The sequence below is a fragment of the Babylonia areolata genome, chromosome 2 (assembly GCF_041734735.1).
Source record: "Babylonia areolata isolate BAREFJ2019XMU chromosome 2, ASM4173473v1, whole genome shotgun sequence".
NCBI lineage: Eukaryota > Metazoa > Mollusca > Gastropoda > Neogastropoda > Buccinidae > Babylonia > Babylonia areolata.
The window spans coordinates 51,723,717-51,746,190 of NC_134877.1; the positions used below are offsets into that span (position 1 = coordinate 51,723,717).

Sequence of the window (22,474 nt, forward strand, 5' to 3'; positions counted from 1 at the left end):
ATGTTTGAACAATGCTTGAAAGAGATGCTGTGCCAGCCTGCTGTAAAGGCTGTGTGTGTGTGTGTGTGTGTGTGCGCACGCACATGAAGAGAGAGAAAGAAAACAATGCTCTATAATCATGTATTGTCTCTTACTGCCCACAGCATCGACAACATGCCACAAGATATAATTAAGTCTCATTATAGCTTATATACTTTATTACCAAATTCATAATTTCATTCAACAAAACATCTTAAATCATCAAAATGACAAAACAAATAGGTAGTGATAATCAAGCTATTCTATAGGACACCAGACATATGAAACTGAAACATACTGTAAATATATCAGCCTAAATGATGAAAGGAAAATTATTTTATTGTTACAGCTGTTGCTCAGACGGTTAGCATCATTATCTAACTGTCCATGCATTAGCCAGAGAGTGAAATTTAAGTTCAACATCTGCAGCAGTAAATAATCTGAGGATCTGAATGTAAACAGATGTTTGTGACATGCATTGTAGCCAAAGCTGCAATCCACAAATGAATAATGAATTATTTTTCTCTACAATTTCAAGAACTTGAGTGTTTTCAATGAAGTTTTACAATATGGACATCTAACATCTGTATGGTATATACATAATGGAAATGGGTATTTCTCATGGTACACAATGTAAGAAAGCAAATAACTGGCCACAGAGTCGCTATAAATCACTTTGAATTGAACAGAAAGAAAACAGGTTTACTGGTTCACTCAATGATATTTATTTACAAACATACATCTGTTATTACATGCTAAATAAACCCATGAGCTATCCTGACCTCTACAGAACTACTGCACCGTAAGTTCCACCACACCAGATTCAACACGGCACAAATTGTATCACAGTCGTAAGTTTGGGTTAAGGCAAAGCAGTGTCATTACATCCTTCAGGGCACTTTCATAAAAAAAGGAAGTTCCTCCACACACACAAGAAAACAAAACAAAACAAAAGTTTTCCAAACACAGAAAGCTGAAATATGATTTGTCAATACTGGATTAAAGTCACGGCATGAGAGATGGCTTGCTCAAGGCAAACCTACAGACAGCAAAGTTTCCAGCAATACTCATTTCTTTTTGCTTGTGAAATTGCTGAGGGTAGTTACAGCCCACATATAGCTAAATAATGCTGTAGATGTACAAGGTTTAATATGCTTGCCCTGTGAAGTAATTTGTTCCAGTGAGAATACTGTTTTAAGGGGAAAGGATGGTGGGGATTTTTGTGTGTGTGTGGTTTTTTTAAAATTTATTTTAATTTTTTTTTAATAGGTAACATGATTTCCTGCAAGGTATTCTACCTGGCCAATCCCTGGAAAAAAGAAAACTCAACTTCCTGTGAGGAAACTTGCCAGCTCAAAGTAACATGACGTATGACATGTGGCAGACAATGCATTGCTTGCCAAGTCGTCTTCTTCGTTCGTGAGCTGCAACTCCCACATTCACTTGTATGTACATGACAGGGCTTATACGTGTATTTTACCCCCCGCCATGTAGGCAGCCATACTCCGTTTTCGGGGGATGGGGGGTCGGGGTGGGGGGGCTTGCAAAGTCAAATACTCAACATGAGCTTCTTCACACAAAAATCATGACAGTGAAAACAAAATGCCACATGTGAGAAACCCATTGTTTTAAATTTACTTTTTTTTTTCTTTTCTTTTTTTTTTTGCCATGTTTGCTGATAATACTTACAGCAAATGACTTTCCATAAACATGTCCATTTCATGTTAAGAGCCAGTGTTGGAACCACCCGAAATTTCAACATCGAAAGAAATGGACAGAACAGGAAAATAATGTCCACACAGTCTAACATTAGTGATGGTATATGCCAGGTATATAAATCCACCCTACAAATGTGCAGAGTGATTATGAGTACTAAAAAGTAATCACTGATACGCCAATGACAAAAAATCATTATGGAAAAAAAATTGTCATTCTTCCATGATCCTGTAAATAGCTGACCCTAAGATCTTTGTTGGGAATGCAAAAGTCTTTCCTCTGGCTTGAGATTCCAGCAAGAAAAGAAACACAGAAATTAAAAAAACAAAAAAACAACAAAAAAACCCAACTTAATTGAGAAGGGGTTTGTGTACAGAGCACTGGTTTACATCTGGACGGAATGTTTGAAAAAAAAACAAAACCCAAAAACTGTCGTCACCTCCCTCCCAACCTGCGTCATTTCGTCTGTCAATTGTCAGCCTGTCAAGGTATCAGAACACATGTCCCCTACACACACCATGAAAACAGCATACCTGCAAATCAGAATACACCTATACATTGCTTAATTCGACACAGATAAAATAAATGTATCTGTAAATAATATACTGTCTATTATAACTTAAATAATGAAAACATTAATATATATATATATGTGTGTGCGTGGTTGAGTGTGTGCTTATATGCATTATGCATGCATATGCACACACACACATATACATGCACTGTCTTTCGACTTGTCAGTCTCCTCTACTCTCTTTGTCAGTCATGAAAAAGAAAATGGCTATCTTCCTACCCCTGCATCAAAACTCCCTTGAGATACTGCTCAGTCATTTTTATCTCTAAGGGAAAGATTTCCCAAAGAATCGGATGTAAGGCAGGAGACGGGCCCCACAAACACTGACGTGTGTGGCATCAGGAAAACTCAGCAGGCTCCGACTTTCCTGTCCAACACCTTCCTCTGTACCCTCTGCACACAAAGAAATGGCACGTTTATTGAGGATATGCATCTAGGTTGGTTTGGTTTTTACAAAAAAAAGACATGTTTATTGAGGATACGTATGCAGTGTGTCTTGTAACTCATGAAGAAAATAAAGATATATTTAAGGAGGATACACATATATTTTTTAACAACTATTGAACAAATGGCAAGTTTATTGTGGAATCATTTATAGCTTTCATAATCATAGCTCTTGAAGAAACAACATATTTCATGAGGATACACTAAAAGCTAAACTAAAACCCTTGGAGAAATGGTGTTTGATGAAACACTGAAAGATTTCACTGGAACTCCTGATGAAGTGGCACATTTACTGAGAATGTACTGAAAGCAATGGAAGAAGAAATGGCACACTGAAGAAATACTGAAAGCGTTCACTGTGACTGTTGATGAAATGGCACATTAGCGGAGAATATGCTGGGAGAGGAGGCAGAAGAAAAATGACATACTGAGGAAACAGAAAATTATATCTGTTTGTGCAGATGCAGGGGAATGATGGTGCTAAAAAAAAAAAAGGAAGAATCACAAAACATCATGCGCAGCACATGACCCGAGGAAGAGAGAGAAAGACGGACGGAGGGAATGTGTGTACCTTGGTGAAGACTCTGGCCCTCAGTCGATTCAACCTGTACTCTTCAGTCCGTCTCTTCTGGATCTCCATTTGCTTCACCTCAGGCAAACGCTTGTAAATTCTGAGAAAAAAAAATAACAGAAACAACCAAAAGATAATAAAACCCCACACATACTCTCACAATCTGAACCCAGGGATGTCGTGTGAACAACAAAATTTAAATTTAAATCACTGACCTAGGACCTTTGTTTAATGCCTGTTTTTAAATATGTGTACAGACACACAAAGTGAATCCTAAGATGTTTGCATAAACCACCAAAAAAAAAAGATCACTTAATAAAATTGTTGCTTAAAGCCTTTCTTTCACATAAATGTTTATATATTCATTTTCTATTTGGATCCATGTGTAAAGGGTTATAAGCAAAACGTAGAAGCTTGGTACAGGCTGGCATAAAAACCACAAAGATATTTTTTTGAAATCCTTACTGCAGATACATTCACATTACTACAACTGCTACTATCATGTAACACACAGAAACCCCCCCCCCACACACGAACACACACACACAAACACTTATGAGCAAATGAAAGCCAGAGAGAAACACAATTGTAAAGGCATGAAAAACAAAGGAAATAACAACCAACATTAAAAATAATCCAAAACTGAATCACTTCACATTGTGCCACACGTACTTTTCTGTCATCTCTTTCATTTCCTGCTTTGAGAAGACTCTCCGTTTGGGGTGATGCAAGTTTTCTGTAAAAAGACAGAAGGGAAAGTCAACAAACAACAAAAAGCTGTTTACTCACACCTGGTTCCAGACTTTGGGGGAAAAAACCCCACCTTGTAAAAACACCATTCTTACAGATCACACAAATGGCAGGTGGAATATGAGAATGCATTAAATTTTAGAACAAAACAACAAAACAAACATGAAAAAAAAGGGATTTTGAATATTAAAACCCTCATTTAACATGTATACATGTGTGTGCGTGTGTGTAGTCTGGTGCACATTTGTGTGACTGTATGTGTGTGCCTGCATGCGCATGCATGCATGCATGTGTGTGTGGTGTTCTGTGTTGCATGCATGCATGTGAACTTGTGTGTGCATGCATGTATGTGCATGCATGTTGTGTAAATACCACAGAATGATTATTTTTACAAAGCAATCTCAGACACATTCACAATGATGAACACACAGAATCAATCACAAGCAATTCAATTCAAATGTTGCGCTCGCACATCTGTCAATCCTTCAAAACTGACAAATCACCAACTGACAAAAAAACCCACAAAAAAAACCCAACCAATTTTAATTAAAAATAAAAAAAACAAAAAACAAAACAGAACAGTAAATACCACTGTATGGGTGTGCATCAGGGTTAGCGTTCTTGAGTCGCTGGTCAGCGAAAATCCTCTCCTGCTCGGCACGGACAAGTGCCTGAAGCTGACGGTTTTCGGCGGCCAGTTTGACGCGTTTCTGCCGCTGACGCAGAGACGACACGAAGTTTGGCCGACGACTCATCAAAGCTTCCTGTGACACAGACACACAACATGTCTTTCCACACCAAAAACAAGATTCAAACTAAAGTAAAAAATATGGAATGGCTCTGTCAACTGACTGAAGTAAAAAGTCTGGAAGACTTATGTCTAAAGGGCTCACTGATGATGAAGAGGTAATAGTAATAATAATAATAACAGTACATTTAAATAGCACTTTCAAACCTCTCAAAGTGTTTTACACTGACACATCAGTCAGCCACAAAGCACACAATAATACACACACAACCCGACTCCCACACACAAATGTGCACACACACACACAACCCTCTATCTCTCCACCCTCACCTGCAGAGACATACGGCAGAGAGGCTTGTCGTCAAACTTGTCGTACTGCTGCCCCAGCTCGGCCTCTGCCTCCTTGGTGCTGCGATGGAGGTACAGCCTGGCCGCATCCCCCTCCACACTCCCCCTCAGCCCCCCCTCCAGCCCCTCCAGGTCTGCCCTGGCCAGTTCCCGCCACTTCTGATTGGTCAGGGTGGTGGTGGGTGGCCAGTCTTCGCGGGACACGGCGTACGCTTGGCGCTCCTTCAGTGGCTGGCGCCAGGGTTTGTCCTCTTTCATGGGGATGAACCAGGATGACGGTGCTGCACACAGCAAGGCACCGTGAGATAAAAGAAATTTTGTGTCAAAGAAAGTTTGCCTAGGTGCTTAATGAATTAAAATCCACAAAAATATATCCAAAAAAATTGAGAGGAAAAAAACAATTACAAGTGAGATATACAAGAACATGTCAAAGAGAACTTGCCTTGGCGCTTTAAATCAAAATCCACAATAATGTATTTATAAATGTACAGAAAAAAAAAAAAAGCAAAATGAAGTGAGCCAAAAAAAAACTGAATTCGGTGACCATAGTAATTTTTAAAATGATTAAGTTTGGTACTGCAACAGAGAGAAGAAAAAATCGTATTGCTTACATGATGGGGCTATTTGAATTAATAAAACAGACAAAGTATAAACTTAACCATCGTGGCAGAAAACAGTTTTCTTCAAGAGAAATTCAAGACCTCTACTGCGTAACTGTATGAGACTGAAAGACATATAAGTCATTAATGAGAACAAAAAAAGATACAAAAAACGTACAAATGTATGAAACATACATATGCATAAACACACACACACACACATACATAATCACCAACAACCACCACCATACGGGAACATACCAGACGGTTTAACTTGCTGCTGGTGCCTGACTGGCGCTCGATTCTCGCCGTCAAAATCATAACTCTTGAGCCTCCTCGGGGGAGAAAATCTCTCCTGGAGTCTGGCTGGAGATGTCTTTCGGTGAAACCTGGGGTCCCTCAGGGGCGAGCGGGACTCCCTCTCCGTCCACGCCTTGAGGCGGAGCTCCACTGGGGAGGGGCTTCTGTGTCTGGTGGGGGAGGGGCTTCGTCTCCTGGTCAACAACAACAGTTATGATGTATTGCATTAAAGGTCCCAGGCAGCCATCAGGGCAGTGAAATTCATTATTCACTGTGTCTTGGGATCAGCATAGGAAGGTGGGCCCAAATCCTCTCCTTCCACTGTTTTAACCTTCCACAACTGAAGTTTGGTAACCCCCCATTCATACCTGGGTGGAGTGAGGAAAATCAGAGTAAAGTGCCTTTTCCAAGGACACAATACCATGCCAAAAATGGGGCCTCAAACCCTGATCATGGTTTAACACTGGATCCTAGGTCCAATGCCGAGCAGATTCTGTCACATCACCCCCTAATGTGTAGTGATTGTCATTACTGTCAAGACCTAATCTGGTGAGGAGCAAGGATAAAACATATGTAACATCCCCCACACACAGGAATACAAACACTGAGGCAGGCACGGTTTTACACACATGCACACCACACACTAATGCATACATACACACACACACACACACAAACACATCCACACACTCACAAAAGAATTATTTCTGACCAACACAAAAAATAGGCAAACTCGGTCCATGACACTCCAGTTTACACACACACACACTCACATAACGTACCTGTGTCTGTCGGACCTTGCTGGTGAGGCACTGGAAGGTCGGTTCCTGTCAGGTGACAGGCATGCCGCCACCTGACTGCTGTCAAATGCTGGGCTGATGCTTCGGCTTTGGCGAGGTAACCTGCTGGAAGGAGATTTCCTCTGCACTCGACCGAAACCCTTCCCAGCCTGGAAAGCAAAATCTCTCCCTCTGGCTTTGGGGCTCATGGAAGGTACCAGAACGGCAGGCTTGTCTTCACTGGGAGGGGAAAAGGGACGGGTTCTGCGCTGGCTTCTGCGAGGGTCCGGAGAAGTCTGCACACCTCGAGTGACCAGCCGTGAGCCTCGATGATGTAGTTTGTGAAGAGTGGGGTACTGCGGTTTAGGGGAAGGGTACATGGTGCCGGCATCTTTCAGTTGACCAGACACATCTCTCTCGACTGGAGACCTCAGTTTTCCTGCATCCTTAACCCAGCGAGGCTGAGCAGCTTCATGTCGGTTGTAAGGGGAGTACATCTGGTGCAGTTTCATGAACTTTCCACCATGCTTGGACGGGTGGTATGAAGGGCTGGAACGCTTATAAGATTGGGTGGGACTTTTAGTGGCCCTGAAATGTCCCTCCCCTTGGTAAGCACTGTAATCAGTCTCTGTCTGTGAACTGTCTTCCTGTAAGTGAGTGAACTCAGAATCCATGGACAGTTCCACAGTGTGCCTGCCTCCACGACGCAGGGGGCTGTTGGCCAGTTTGGCTCTCTGCATCTCTGCGCTGCTGTCCTTGGCGGTGGTGGTGTGGTCTGAGAAGGCGGTAGAGTGACTGTGCAGAGTCCCTGTGTCATCAGAGGAACCAGCTGAGGTGCTGGAAATGGACCCCAGAAGAGCTGCAATGGCTCTGTCGTCCAACAACCCTGACTGTTTTGCATTGAGTAGAGCCTTCAGCTTATCTAATTTCTGCTCACGGTGAGCTTCTTTCACCTTTTCTTTGCTGATCTTTTTCCGCTGCTGGTCAATGCGATGCCTAAGTTTGTTCATGTGTGGATCTATCACATCTGCACGACGCTGCTGAACATGTGGCCTGTGAGGTGACCTTGACTTCTGAGGCGAAGCGTCCAGACTCATGTCCTCAGGAATGGAATACAAGGTCTCCATCGTGTCTCCCTGGCTGGCCCCAACAGGCGCTTGGCCTGACCCGTCTTTCTGTTTGGAGATGGAAGAAGAAGGAGATGGACTTTTGCCCAGTTTCTTGCGCTGAGTCCTCACTTCACGACGCTTCAGACGATCTTGTTCTCTCTGCTGCAGAATCTCTCCATAGCTGCCGTTACTCTCCTCTTCACTGGATAGACGTTGCTGCTGTCTTCTGGCTTCTTGACGACGTAGTTCTCTCTCCAATGCAGCTCGTTTCTCCTCATTTTTCTGATCATCCTCTGCTTGCTTTTGGCAGACAGCCTGTCTGCAGGCAGCTGCTCTCTGCCTGTCCTCCTGGTGTTGTTTCTGTCGCTGTGAGAGGAAGGTTTGCACCAGGTGCTGGGTGGGGTCCCGCATGAGGTCTGCCAACATGTTCACTTTCTCTGAGTTCAGGGAGGAGTCAGGCTCTTGGCCAGCATTGGAGCCTGCCATGAAACGCTCCCACAAAATGTGAAGGTCAGGGCGCTGGTAGGCCACCTCCTGTTCCAAGGATTCCCGCAACAGCTGTGCTCTGTGGCTCATCGGCTGGCGATCCACAGCCTCTTCCACTTCTTTGTTCCCCAGAACCCCCTGCCCTTTCCGCAGAACTGCTTTGATGGCTTCTCTCTCAGCATCCTGTATACTGACAGAATCTGTGTGAAGTTCGCTGCCTCCAGCTCTCTCAATGGCCTCCTCTGCTTCTCTCTGACGTTCTGCTTCCCAATATCGATCCCGTCGTTGACGTTCCACTTCTCTGGCCAATTCTATTTCTTTCACCAACGCTTCTTCTGATGCCCGCACTGTATCTCTTTCCAGCTCTGCTTCTCTGCGCATTTCAGCTTCCTTTAGAAGGGTCGCCTCTTGGGCACGGACACGTTCAGCTTCTCTCCTCGCCTCCATTTCACGAAGTTCAGCCTCTCTCTGGATCTCCGCCTCTCTTTGGCGTTCTTGTTCCCGACGCATCTCGGCCTCCCTCCTCAGCTCTGCCTGCTGCCTTAGCTCTGCTTCTCTACGCATCTCCGCCTCTCTTCTTAACCTCGCTGCAGCTTCTTGCTCTCTTTCCATTTCCCTGCGGAGTTCTCTTTCTCGCTGAAGGCCTGCTTCTCTCCTGGCTTCAGCAGCGGCCAGCACTTCCTGTCTGCGTGCCTGGGCTTCCCGGATCTCCTGCTCCCGGGCCTGCAGCAGGGCCTGGCTGTGCTCCCTTTCCTTGGCAATCTGAGCTTCCAGGTGCCGTCTTTCCAGCTCCACTTCTTCTCGCCGCTTGTCAGCTATCGCTTCATTCAACTCTGTCTTGCCCTGTTCAATAGGATCTTCTGCCTCTGAGCTTTCATCAGCGGATGCATGGGGATGAGTGTTCCTACGACTTTGTCCTCCTGTTGCTCTTGGTTCCATGCCTAGGTCTTTCCTCAGCTGTTCTTGTGCTCTCAATTCCCTTTCAACATCTTTCCTTAGCTGTTCTTGCAAAGCTTGTGAAGCTTCCTGTTGTTTTCTCTGTTCTTGCTGATAAATCAGCTCCACCTCTTCTTGACGTTTGTCCACAACAGCCTCATCTATTTCCACATCCTGGTGTGGCAGTGTTGCAGAATCTGCTGCCTGGCGTTTCCTGTCAGACTCAGATCTCTGAGCCCAACGGTCTTCTCCAGGCAAGGAGCTGGCAGCTTTGGAATCACCCCCATCAACATGTTCCTCTCCAGAGGGCACTTTGCCACCATCTTCATCGGAGTGTGGTGGAGACCTGGCTTCATGACCACTGGCAGCCGGCTGTTCCTCAGCTGATTTGGCTGAGCCATTGTCGCTGTTTTCGGCGGAGGACTCCTTCGGGTTTTTCTTCAAAATTTCAGTTTCCACCTGAGCATCGATGGCCTGGAGCAGGCGATCTTCCTCTGAGGTGCTGGCAACAACATCCTGGCAAGCACCTGGTTGGTCTTCAGGTGATCTGTGCAACAGGATGCCAACATAATAATAATAATTCATAACTTTTCTATGGCGCGATATCCAGTACTAATGCTGCTCAAAGCACCTTACATCATCAAGACAACATCTCACATGAGAACAAGATGTGGAAAAGCCATCTACTCGTTATGAACATGGCCAGTGAACCATATATCTAATCTGGAAAAGTGTTTTCAATCTTACCTTTTTTGTTTTTCAAACCAAAGTTGACCTAATCAACAATAAAGAGAAGTAACTCTCTCAATTTACAAGGTACACAATTTCAAGTTAGTGCTGCGTATGCTACCAATTCAATGAGCACACATGTACAGAGGAGCAAACCCACACACTTCCTCAAAAACAGAAGTTCAAGCTGTGTGCACATTCAAATGACTGGTATAAGGACAAGCCTGGGACTTCCTTTTTCTTTGAGGAAATGTCTGGGTTTGTTCTGATGTACCTTTTATTCATCTGTATGCTAGCTGAATCGGTAGCATAAGCAGCACTGACTTGAAATTGTGCACCTTGTAAATGAAGAGAGTTAATTCTCTTTGTTGCTGTGTATTCCTTTAATCCCCTAGTCTCATTGATCTTTAATTTCAAAGGTGACCAAAATACATGCAACACACTTGAGCTATGGTGGTCAACTTTGTATTTATATATGTAAGACTAAGAATCTATACTTGAAAAGGAGGAAGATCTGCAAAACACAAGTGCATACATGCACAGACACACACACACCTGGGTTTCACAGGAATCTATATCAAAACCTTTCCTTCTTTCCCCATTTTACAAATCCCACTGTATAGTTTTGGTAGGGTGGTTGGCAAGATGGTTGGCCAGTTGGATTGGGTTTGGTTTGTTTAGGTGCAAGCTAGTTTGATCTGGCCGGTTGATGGTTTTTCTGTCTTTGTGTCAAAGGTAAAAACAGAAGGGAACCGGTCTCACCTCACAATTGATCTGTCAGTGAAGGATGGCTGCCTGCTCGCCTGTGGACACACACAGAGGACAAACTGCACAAACTGTCAAGTTTTCTCACTTAAAAATTTTTTTTTTATATAGTTTTCTCACTTTTTGTGTGGTAAGGAATGGTTCTGTTTATGGTAACAGCAACACTCTATCATATTTTAGAAAAAAAAGGATTAAAATATAACATGATAAAGAGAACAAAATACCTTATACTTTCAATAATGTTGCTTTTACCATGTGATCTTTTTTCCCCTTATGTCAAATTCAAATTGCCTAACATATTAACATCATTTGGCACTGTAGATTTTACATTTTATCTGTACCTATCATTTTATAATCATTTGGTACTGCACTCTGTCATCATCAAATGACACTGTAATCTGTATCAATCATGTTATCATCATTGATTTGGAACTGCACTTTGACTGAATTTGTCATTATTTGGTTCTGTAATCCATACATACCATTTTAAGATGGTTTTGTGCTGCGACAATTGAACAATTTCACAAACCCACGCTTTGACACACAACTGACAGACCTGGAGGAATCTGGTGAACAGTTCTTTTATGCAGCACCTCAGTGACTTTTCACAGAGTTAAGAGAGAATAATAATAATAATAATAAGATCAAGAAGAAGACAATTACCTTAGTGCTGGAACTTACATTGACATTTTCTTCTGCCTCGGGCAGCAAAGAGGAACTGGGTTTGGGGTCCATGATTTTGCTGCGCAGAGCAGCCTCATAATTTGGTGGGGGACCTCGCACTGGGATTCTGGAGCGCTGAGCACTGTCGGGGGAAGAGGAAGGACGGGTGTGGGAGGTCCTGGTGCTCTGGGATCCCTCTGGCACGTCATCATCTTTGGTCTTTTCTGATGGACCCTCTTCATGGGATTTGGTATGGCTTGCCTCCGACACTGGTAACTGTAATCAGCGTGATCAACACAGAGACAATGCTAACTGTACACTCCTTCATCAAACTTGTAAGGGAATGATAAACATGTGTACCTATTCCACATACCATTTTACAACACCACTAGTGAATGCACCAGTGATAAACATCCATTCTATGGCAACAGGTGTGTCTGTTTTAAGACTCGCCTTTCCTTTTTCATGCTGTTACCTCAATAAACCAATATGATGCTTAAAAAGAAATCAAAACCACACAAGCATTGATTGTCTTGTTACCCTGACTTGTACCAAGTACTCCACAAATGATGTTACAGATGCTGTCTTGCATTTTCTTTGCCATACTGCTTCATGTGGAATCACAAGGACACACTGAAAATACCACAGTGTTTATACATAGAAACTCACTAAATGAAAGAGTAAGCTACTGTATAAACATTTCTAAAAATCTCTTACTATCACTCATCCCTTCCTCACAAACCCCTTTGCTACACCAGCAGCCCTACCTGCTACTCTACCTTCAAAATGAAATATTTGGCCACATATAACTACAAATCTCACCAAGACAATTCTGTGCTTTGTTAGGAATCTTAACAACACATTGCAACAGATTCACCACTGGCTATGCCCTCCAAGAATGCCTTGTTACACACATCACAATAAATGAATGAATTCACTACCAGCTGTGCCTTCAAATAAATTCTTTGCCCCACATCACTGCATATGCAATTATATTTATATCATATTTATATTTATTTATAAATGTAAACAACAAATCTGTCACTCCCTGTCTCTGTGCCTGCCTTCACCTCTAAATTCCGCCTCGCTTCAATCGACTTCAGATCCACCGTTTCCACATTCCCAGATTCAAACACTCCACAGTGCGCTGCTGCTCTTTCTCGGCCTCAGGACCTTAAACTTTAAGAACTAGCTCCCTCTCTCGCTTCCTGAAATCTACTCACATCGCTCTCTCATTTCTGGCCATGAAGATTACCTCTTTCCAGAATAGCTCTACCCTTCCCTCCCTCTTTCAGGTCTGCAGTTTCTGTAGCTTTCTATTCACATGTATTTGAAAGCCTTTTATTCCTCTAATTTAGAGTTATGCGTGCTTGTGAATGACTGGTGTGAAAACATTTTGATTTGTTTTCCAGTCAAATTAAGTGCTACATAAATATCTTTGCTATCATCATTTTTTTCATTATTATCATCATCATGGTTATCATTATAATCATTATCAAATTTCACACCAAGTTCCACACCTTCCTGGCAGAATCCTTCTCGCGCACAATGCTCTCCACCCGGGCCTGCTGTCGGGCCATGATGCTGCTCATGGAACTGCTGCCCCCTGCAGCGCCGACGACCCCTGACCCTGGGCCACCCACTGATGCTGGATCAGGTTGACGGACCGGGTTGTGTCGCAGGCCTCCTGACCCTCCTGTCAGCATGGGGATTCTTGACCCCTGACCTTTCAGTCCGCTGTCAGGTGCTCGTGATGTGCCCTTGTCGCTGACGTCAGAGGAAAAACGATCTGATGACTCCTGCACAAACATGAATAAAAAAAACTTTTTTTTTCCCCATATGTAAAGAAAGGCTTTCAATTGTATTTTCTGAACAGAAGTGCTGTATTCTCAAGAGGAAGACGTCCAAATCAAGAATGGTGAGTGAGATCCTGATCTCCAAGCTCAGCCTTACCTTAGTAAGGTGACAGTCCTTCAATGATAAACATACTCATCACCAGCAGTAAAGTAGTCAATGTCAAGGTGTGTTTAACAGCCCAGTGGAGAAAAGATTGACACAGTAACCAGGAATGACAAAGCTCACTTCCTTCAGAGCCTGAAATAGGCCGCATTCTTTGACCAGTGTGGACTCACTGCTTTACGATCAGTTCAAGCTGGTTTTCAAACCTCTCTACCACATGACTTGTGAAAAAGGGGGAGGGGGGGATATAAATTTGCTTATATTGGTCACTGTAATGAAAAACTTATTCATTCTAATATGGAGAAAAGCTTCTTTCTTTTTGTTTCCAAACTTTTTTTCCATCCTGACACTGCCCTTCCACTGCTAGTCAGAACAAGAATATTTTTCAATCACTTCAATTCAGCTAGGGTTAGAGCCCTTGCTCACTTCTCAGGGGCACATCAGGTGCTGAAGGTTTTCAATTATCCCACATGCTAAGGCTTCAGAAACAAGAGGAAAGACATCAGGTAACAAACACAACTCACTAAGCTTCACTGCGAATTACAACACTGGGTTATTGTTCATTCTTAAACACTAAGGGTGTGCTCATAGCTCACTGGACGAAAAAAAAAAAAAAAAAAAAAAAAAAAGGAGAGAAGCGAACTCACCGGTGTTGACCTCTCCTGTATGGTGGGGAGGTGGGGCTCAGTGGTGGCTCCCACGGGTCCAGGGATCTTGCTGTGCTTGGAGTAGAGTCCTGGTTCGCCCCCTCCTGGCGCATGCCGACTGCCCAGCAGGTTGCTTGGGAAATAGGGAGCCACAGCGTCGTCTGAGCCTGCAGGCAGTCCCAGGCAATGATTTGTTATCTTCATCTAATAATCAGTGAAGGTGGAGTACTGATCAATGACATACTGAACAGTGGAACTGGATGCAACATTTCTGCTGACTCGTTATCTTAAGATATGAAAGAAAAAAAAAGTTGAGAGAAAATTACAAATCAAAGCATGTACACAGACAGACAGACACACACACAAAGACACACATTCATACAAACACACAAATCAGTGAACATATATACTTCAAGGTGCAAACACATACATACAAACCTCTTCCTTCCTGAATCATCCATATCCCTCTGCCTTCTTTGTGTGTGTGTGTGTGTGTGTGTGTGTTTGCACATGTTTGTGCACATGTGTGTGCGTGTGTGTGTGTGCATGAGTGTGCAGCTGGCTTACCTTAATTCTTCTACAGCTAAGGCCCAGACTTTATGACTTTGAATAATTTTACATGGACAACTTTGACACTGATATTCAAAGTTGAAATAACCATTACATTCCAAACATACTTCTGGCAGGCAGGTTCTGGTGGTTGTAACAGTGATTTAAAGAAATAAACACTATGGAAAATAGATTATACTAGACTGATGTCTACTTACTATTATGACTGACACCACTGTTAAATACCCATTAAGTCACTTGCCTGTGTGTGTACTTTCCACAGTTGTCACACTTTCCGCAACTGAGGCCGTATCACTCTCTGTATAGTACACATCCTGGCTACCAGCAGGCCTGAAACACGAAGGGTTTGACTTGTTTTGTTGTTGTTTTTTGAGATCTACAACACATATTTACTGAAATGTTAAACAGAAGGCACAACATTATGACATACCATATGTGTATCAATTGTGGGTGTGCTTGTGGGCATATGTATACGTGTGTACTTGTACATGCATGTGGGATGTCAGTCTGCAATAACATATGGTGTACTTAGATATATGTGAAATGCGATGAAAGTTCAACAAAAAACAAAATTTCCACAAGCATATTTTCCCTCCAGTTACATCCCCTCTTCAGTTCTGTAAAATTTCAATCTGTTCTCAGACAAAATTAGACATCCCAAAATGTTGGAATTATAGCCCCCCCCTGCAAACACAAAAACCATACCTGTATGGGCGGTATTTGGCCCTGTGGAATTCTGAGCTTTTGTCAGACTCTGCAGGTGATGTGACACTGCCAGGACTGTCTTCCCCTGCTGTTGACACAAATGGATGACATGTCAGTATGTTCTATCTGTCTGCATGAGTTCAAGGATTCTGGCTATTGCCTACCTACATTTATATATATACATGTACAGTATTTCATCTTGAAGCAGACTGGTTTAGAAGTTAGATGCTGTCTTCAAATGGTCAAAACAAAATGCCTGATGAGCTGTTTTACAATTTTACCAATTTACAAAAAAACGCCAAAACAATTCTTCAGGGAAATGTTGACACAGGGGAAGACAGAAAAAAATGATGGACTGACAATACTACAGAATGGATAGGTAAACCATCTACAGTGACCAAGGGCTTTCACACAAAGCAACACAAGTGGAGGTCTCTGGTGATTGAGTACCCCAATGACTCTTCACAGGGTTAAAAAAGGAGGAGGAGGAGCAGGAAGGAGGAAGAGGAGGAGAAGAAGAAGAACAAGACGAAGAAGTACAAGAAATACAAGAAGAAGATTTTATAAGTTCTTCTTTAGACAGCCAGCTTTAATAAATATCAAATGATTAATAAATGTACTCATTTTCCACACACACACACGAAAACAATAAAAAATAATAAAAAAAAAAAGAAAAAAAAGAAAGAATGTAAAATATCATGTATTTTACTGAAGCAGTCCAATGCATTGACAATAACACTTACTTGGAGACCTGGCCTTCTCTTCTGCTCTCAAGGGCTCAGATTTCCCTGTCAATTCCTCTCTTGGGCTGAAACCAACAACCATACACTTAACCACTTTTACCAACTGTTTGTCTTCCATCCAAAATGTGGAAGTCAGAGTGCTTTACGTAGTGTAGAAAGAGGCCCACACAAACAACAGATACACAAGAGACAGACAATTAAACAAATTATATGTGACACTGTATAACTAAATAAAATCTGCTAATGAGTTATATCCAAAACCTTCAGCAGTTGAAATAAATCCTTGCTGAAGATCAAATTTTAAACAAAGAGATACTGACTTCAGTCTCTGCATACAGCATTTAGAATGAACAACACATGTTTTTCATCAAGTGTGATATTATTTGAACTGTCATATTTGTTATCTATGACACACAAAAATAAAGAAATTGAAAGCAATTAGGGGATGACTTTGATACATGTTTACATTGTTTTATTTTTCCAAGTCACCACAACAGTCTGCACCATTAGAACTTTTCAAGCACATAACAGGCTGGAGCTCTCACCTCTTTTTTGCCTCAGGGCTCTTCTCTTTCTCAGTCCACGCTTCTTTAGGCTTTGTCTGCTGCTGCTGCTGCTGCTGCTGTTGCAGTGCCTGCTGGCGTTCCTCCCGACTCCGTTGCAGCTGTCGTTCCAACTGCTGCTGCAGCAGTTGATACTGAGGCTGGTCACGCTGGGAGCTGTACACTGGGTAGCAGTGCAGCTCCTGCCGTACCGGCGACCGCAACTCCATGCTGTGGCTGAACGTTCTCTCTGCCATCTTCTTCACCTGCGCCGAGATAAGAGACTGGGCAGCACTGGTGGCTGAAAACATGGCCTCAAGTTTGGGGTTTGACTCCAGGTAGGAGTTGAGGAGGCGGTCACTGTCCTCAGAGTCGCTGAGCGAAGACATGTCCAAGCGTTTGCGGATGGAGTCATTGGTCTTCAACCCCATGAAGGTGTTGTTGGGTGATGAGCTGCTGTCCAGGTGACTGCCGAACCCGTGAGCGGCCATACGAAGACTGAGCTCCCGCTCTTCAGCGCTGATCTCAGACAGGATGCCCTCAGCCTGTTGGTCAGGTTTGGTGGAGGTCAGAATGCTGATCACCTTGTCAGCCATGCCCTGTTAGCCACCAGTCCAGTCGCATGCAGCAATCCCAGCAAAAAACAACAACAAAAAACATCCCATAACCAAAGCCATCACCACCACAGCCAGCATCAAGCATGGAGCAAACTTCAGTCTCAGTGAGAACGCAAATTATAGAATTCCCTTAACTTCTTTTCCATACCCCACTCCCTTAAAAAAAAAGAAAAGAAAAAAAAGGGGGTAATTAAAACAGACCCACTGACCAAAACATTAATTAAAAAGAAACGCTTTAAAAATTACACATGTTAGAGTTGAAATCTGATCCTTCCTACAAAAACGACGAACTTACACACACAAGCACACACATGTACACAATCCCAAACCTACCAGCAAACAAAAACAAAACAAAAAAAGGCAAAGAAAAAAAATCTGACAGTTGAAACACAAATGAAACAGCAACATTAACAAAACCCTTTTGATCTTAATTATTTCTGGCAAATTATGAATCATATGATCGTATAAAACTGCTTCAGAGAAAATAGAACAAAAGAATGCCAGTTTACATTGTTACTGCACTACAATCAAAACTTGTGGTCTAAACAGGTATCATTATCATAACAGTGATTTTGCACTAACAGGAAGAAAATCAATAATTAACGTATCATATTTTGCTTGGAAATAACTGTTTTCAAACTTGTAATTACTTGTGATTTTCTGTAAATGTTGACGATCTGTATTACAATTCTTTAGCTATTTATGATTATTCACAGCTCAATGAAAAAAAAGAATAAAAGTATTTCTTCTAAAAAAAAAAAAGGCATCAAAAACATGAAGTATGATTATTTAACATTAAAGTCTTAATTTTCTATTCCAATATCAAAGAATGATGAACATGACATTCTTCTCTGTAATCTTTCAAACTCAAGACTGATCACATACAACCTTAAATGTTATTCAAAGCAGTTAGAGCTCACTCTGACAACAAGAAAATACCCAGATGTTTAGCTTTGATCTCACACTCAGCATTATATCTTTATCAAAAACACAAAAATAATGAATGAAAACCCAAAAAACAAAAACAAAACAAAAAAAATTTACAACAAAACAACAAACTCTGACTGACCTGAGATCGCACAGCCTGGTACCTGTCTTCCATGGCCCGTGTCTTGGAAATTAACTGCTCCAGATCCATTCCTCCTCCCGAAGTGGCCGCGGCTGCCACTTGTCCCAGCTGGTTGGTCATCGTCAGGTTGTTGTCTTCGTGGTGTTCCTCTTCTTCAGCGTGGTCCATGCTGGATGTACGGGTCTCCTCCCCATCACTGGTGTAGTTGATTCTGTCATGTTTACCACGAGCATCGAGAGGTGATGACTCGGAGGTGACGTCGCTCATCATGCTTTCAAGGTTGTCCAGATGGCCGCCTCTGTATCCGAGATCTGCACCATAGTCCCACATCAGGCGCCGGGCCCTTTCCGGGGTGGTGCTGGTGCTTGGCACAATGTCCCCGTCATCGCTGTCAGACTTGGCAGTGGTGGGGGGAGCAGTGGTGGTCAGGCGTGGACTGATCCCCGGCTGACCCATGGTGAGCAGGCTGTCCTGGATCTCCTGAAGGTCTCTGTGCAGACGATCATAATCCAAACTTGTGGCAGAGTTAGCTGGCTTCTTCTCCACTGCTTTCTCTTTGGCTCGGCTGCTTCCAGTCAAATATGCCGTTTCCTGCAGGAGTTTGTTAACCTGTTCAGACAGTCTGTTATGATGTGCGGACTCTGAAGATGTAGCAGACTCACTTTTCCTGCTTGCTGCTGCTGCTGATGGAATGACTGTGTTTGTGCTGGATCCTGTAGATGAAGTATATGCTTCAGACTCTCTGCTTAGCCGTGCCTGCCCTGATTTCTCAGAATCCTTTGACCCTGTCATCTCTCTGTTCATTTTCTCCCTGGTTATCCCTGCATCACTCTTCACATGGGAATAGTCAATGCTAGTGCTCGTCATCTTCGATTTCTGTGCGTCTGTTTCCTTCTCAAAACCACTGGTTAGTGATCGTCTTTCAGTGGCAGCACCTTTATCTCCTGACAAAACAGACTTCACTGCATCAGAAAAGTAACCACGCCCAGGGAGGCTGCTCTTGATCTCCCAGGTGTCTCCCTCATCTCCAAAACTTCTCAACTTTTTGAAGCTGTCTTCAATGCCAGTTCTGTCAGTCCTGCTTTCTACTTTGTGCTGTGTGCCTGAGGACCCTTCTAGTGGCCTCTCCTGGCCAGATCTGCCTGCAGCTGTTGTCTTCTCAGGGCTGGGAGGCCAGGATGTTCGCTCAAAACATTTTTTGAGAGTTCTTGCTGCTTCTCCTCTGGACTGTGACAGGCTAGGACCAGAAGGGTCACGTGCTTGATACGACTGTTTCTCAAAGCTGTACTCTGACAGCTTGGAGCTGGTCATCTGAGGGGGACTGATGGATGCGTCAGCTTTCAGGGAACTGATACTCCGAATGCTTAAATCTGAATGCTCTTTGATATCACTGAGGTGAAGTGAGCCATCTGGCACAGACCTGGGATTTGTCAGCTGCAGTGTGGTTTTTGAGATCCTGCTAGCTGACCCAGTTTTGGTGCTGCAAAGTGGCGGGTTGAAAGATGATGCCAAGGAGTTGATTTTGGAATCACCATTGCTGGCGAAAAAAGATCCAGGCCTCATGTCCCCAGCAAGTCTAGGAGAGGTGTTTGTGTCTGATTCAGTAACGTAAGGATTCCAGTCATTGTCTGACAAACCAGCTGCCGTTTCTGGGTATCTGGCATATGACGCTCCCCTTCGGTACCTGCCATCATTGTCGGAAGATAAGTGAGACTCATCACTTTCTCCAGAAACAAGTGGCCCAGTGGAAAGGTTTCCTGAAGTGAAGTCTTTGGACACTTCAGCAATGGCTGTTGATACAACTTCATCACACCCACTGTCTTTTGCTGACTGGGATGTGGGGTCAATGGGATACTCTTCCAGACTCATTCCTGCACACACACAAACACACACAAAGTCACACACAGACACAGACACACTCATACATACAGTGATACACACACATGCATACACACAATTTTCAGATACACACACACACACGCACACACACACACACATATATATATATATATATACACACATATAGAGAGAGAGATAGATAGATAGACAGATAGATAGGTAGATAGATAGATTGATATATGTACATGCATACATAATTAAACTGACACATTCGTGATAATGAACACAAGAACACTCATGCACTTCCACACATAATTTTTCATACACCAATCATGCAGGCATACACACACAGAACAAAGCAAATAAACACAATTGTACAGTACTACACTCACCCCCAGACTTTCTGGTGCCAGAGTAGTGATCAATTTTCTGATTGGCATCATCCATCTCATCCAGCAGCTGCTGAATCAGATTGCTTCGTCCACTCTGCCCACCAGAAGAAATGCTGGAAGATGGCTGAAGGGACTCAAATCTTGTGCCTCCTATGGAGCGATGGCGGAATGAATCATGGCTGTACGGCAAAGCTGAATGTGGACTGATGTGTTCATCATCAGAGTCCGTATCAGCTTGCAGCTCATACCAAGATGTGAAGTCCAGAGTCTGTCAAAGAGAAACACAACTCTTCCAATCAAAATGACAATTACAAATGCATTCAATTGAGCCTACCACAAGACAGTGGCAGGTTTCTCATACAAATCTGTCCTTTGAAAAGCACACTTAGAACTCTTAGTCAACTTACTGCAATTCTTTCAAGTTTGTACTAAATCAATAAAATTTTCCAAAAATAAAAGCTCACACTTTTTTTCCTCAGCATTTCTACTTCTGGAACTTGAAACTGTGAAACTGACTGTGATCCCACTGATGGGCTGTGCATTAAAAATGAACCAGAGCTAAGACCATTTTAGAGTCTGAAAGTGTGGTTTAAAATTATCAGTACCTTTCTGTGGTAATATGATCACCCGTGATAGTAGTGTTCTTCTTCAAAATACCTTTTTTCAGTTATAAAAACATAGGAAAGCAGAGCAAACATGGCTATTAAGAGCAAAAGTGAATGTAAATTCACTTCTTCTCTTGCTTTCTCTGGGACATATATTGATTATGAATTTAAAAAAATCAATTCAATTGAAATAAGTCAAGCAAACACACATTCTCTCTCCCTAACACACACACACACACACAATGTGCGCACATGCAAGGAGTAAAATTTCATGCAATCTATGGCTTCATGTCTTTGGAGCAATTGTGACAAATAACCCTATGCAAATTAAAACTGGTAATTGCAGTGATATAGTTTAAAACTGCACCCAAACAATCGACACCTACAATCTGACCTGGTACAAATGCATTATTGCAGTTTGTTTTGGAGCAACTACCAATAACCAAGTGTTTCAGTTTCTCATCAACAACATGACAAAAATGAATCCTGAAACAGCCTAATAGTATATCAAGTCTAAATTAAATCATGAACCCTTTAAATTTTATTTCTTCAACTAATCTTCACTTTTTTCTCTATAATTTGGAAAAATACTCACATAGTAATCTCTCAACTTGGAATGAAACATATCTTCAATAGTTCTACATCTAGAAAACATTTATACATGTTCAGGTATCCTGCTGTCAGTGTTTCTAGGAACGAGTTCAAGAGATCTAGCCACAACACAGGTCTCAGTAAACTTAAAAACTGGTGATCCTTGCCACAAACACTACAATTTGTACAAACCAACGACAATGCATTTTCACACCCCATTAACCAAAGGCGATTTAAGACATACCTTCCCTTCCTACAATAATGCTAAATACGCATAGACACAACAGGAATTTGACCAAGGATGAACAACTGAACGCAATCCTGAAAACAAGAACCAGCATGTCAAAACATGCCACGGCAAGGATTACATTAGCGGTACAACTGAGAGACTGAGTGGCGCGCAGACCATGATCGTGCAAACGCATATAGGAGTATATCTAATCGCTTCAATGACTACTAGCATAGCTTTTCACCTAACATACCTCGGACGTCATGGCTGCTGATAAAGTTTTCAATGTCCAATTTGTTTTCCAACAGCAGACATTTTTGTATACAAAATGTTGCCGCCTTGAACACAAAGCTGGTTTTTATTGCTTCCGTTAGTTTTGAAAGAAATAATAGAACATGGTTAATTAGTCATAAGCAATGATATTGCGTTAT

The 22,474-nt window shown here is 42.6% G+C and overlaps 1 protein-coding gene across 2 annotated transcripts; it reads right to left on the reverse strand.

The window, feature by feature from the left end:
* Window positions 1-179: 179 nt before the first annotated feature.
* Window positions 180-22,389, reverse strand: LOC143274790 (uncharacterized). Of its 2 annotated transcripts, none has more exons than XM_076578720.1 (18): window positions 22,297-22,389; window positions 20,619-20,886; window positions 18,388-20,258; window positions 16,705-17,300; window positions 16,160-16,224; window positions 15,417-15,504; window positions 14,953-15,041; window positions 14,142-14,308; window positions 13,056-13,334; window positions 11,554-11,811; window positions 10,870-10,910; window positions 6,851-9,925; window positions 6,030-6,262; window positions 5,152-5,450; window positions 4,663-4,837; window positions 3,996-4,059; window positions 3,324-3,423; window positions 180-2,701 (listed from the first exon to the last, which is right to left on the reverse strand). In XM_076578720.1, exons 1-18 carry the CDS (start codon window positions 22,306-22,308, stop codon window positions 2,657-2,659), a joined length of 7,725 nt encoding a protein of 2,574 aa, XP_076434835.1. In that variant the 5' UTR covers window positions 22,309-22,389; the 3' UTR covers window positions 180-2,656. The 2 variants fall into 2 exon arrangements, with proteins under 2 accessions (XP_076434835.1, XP_076434842.1); XM_076578727.1 differs by lacking the exon at window positions 22,297-22,389 and adding an exon at window positions 22,059-22,108.
* Window positions 22,390-22,474: the final 85 nt, after the last annotated feature.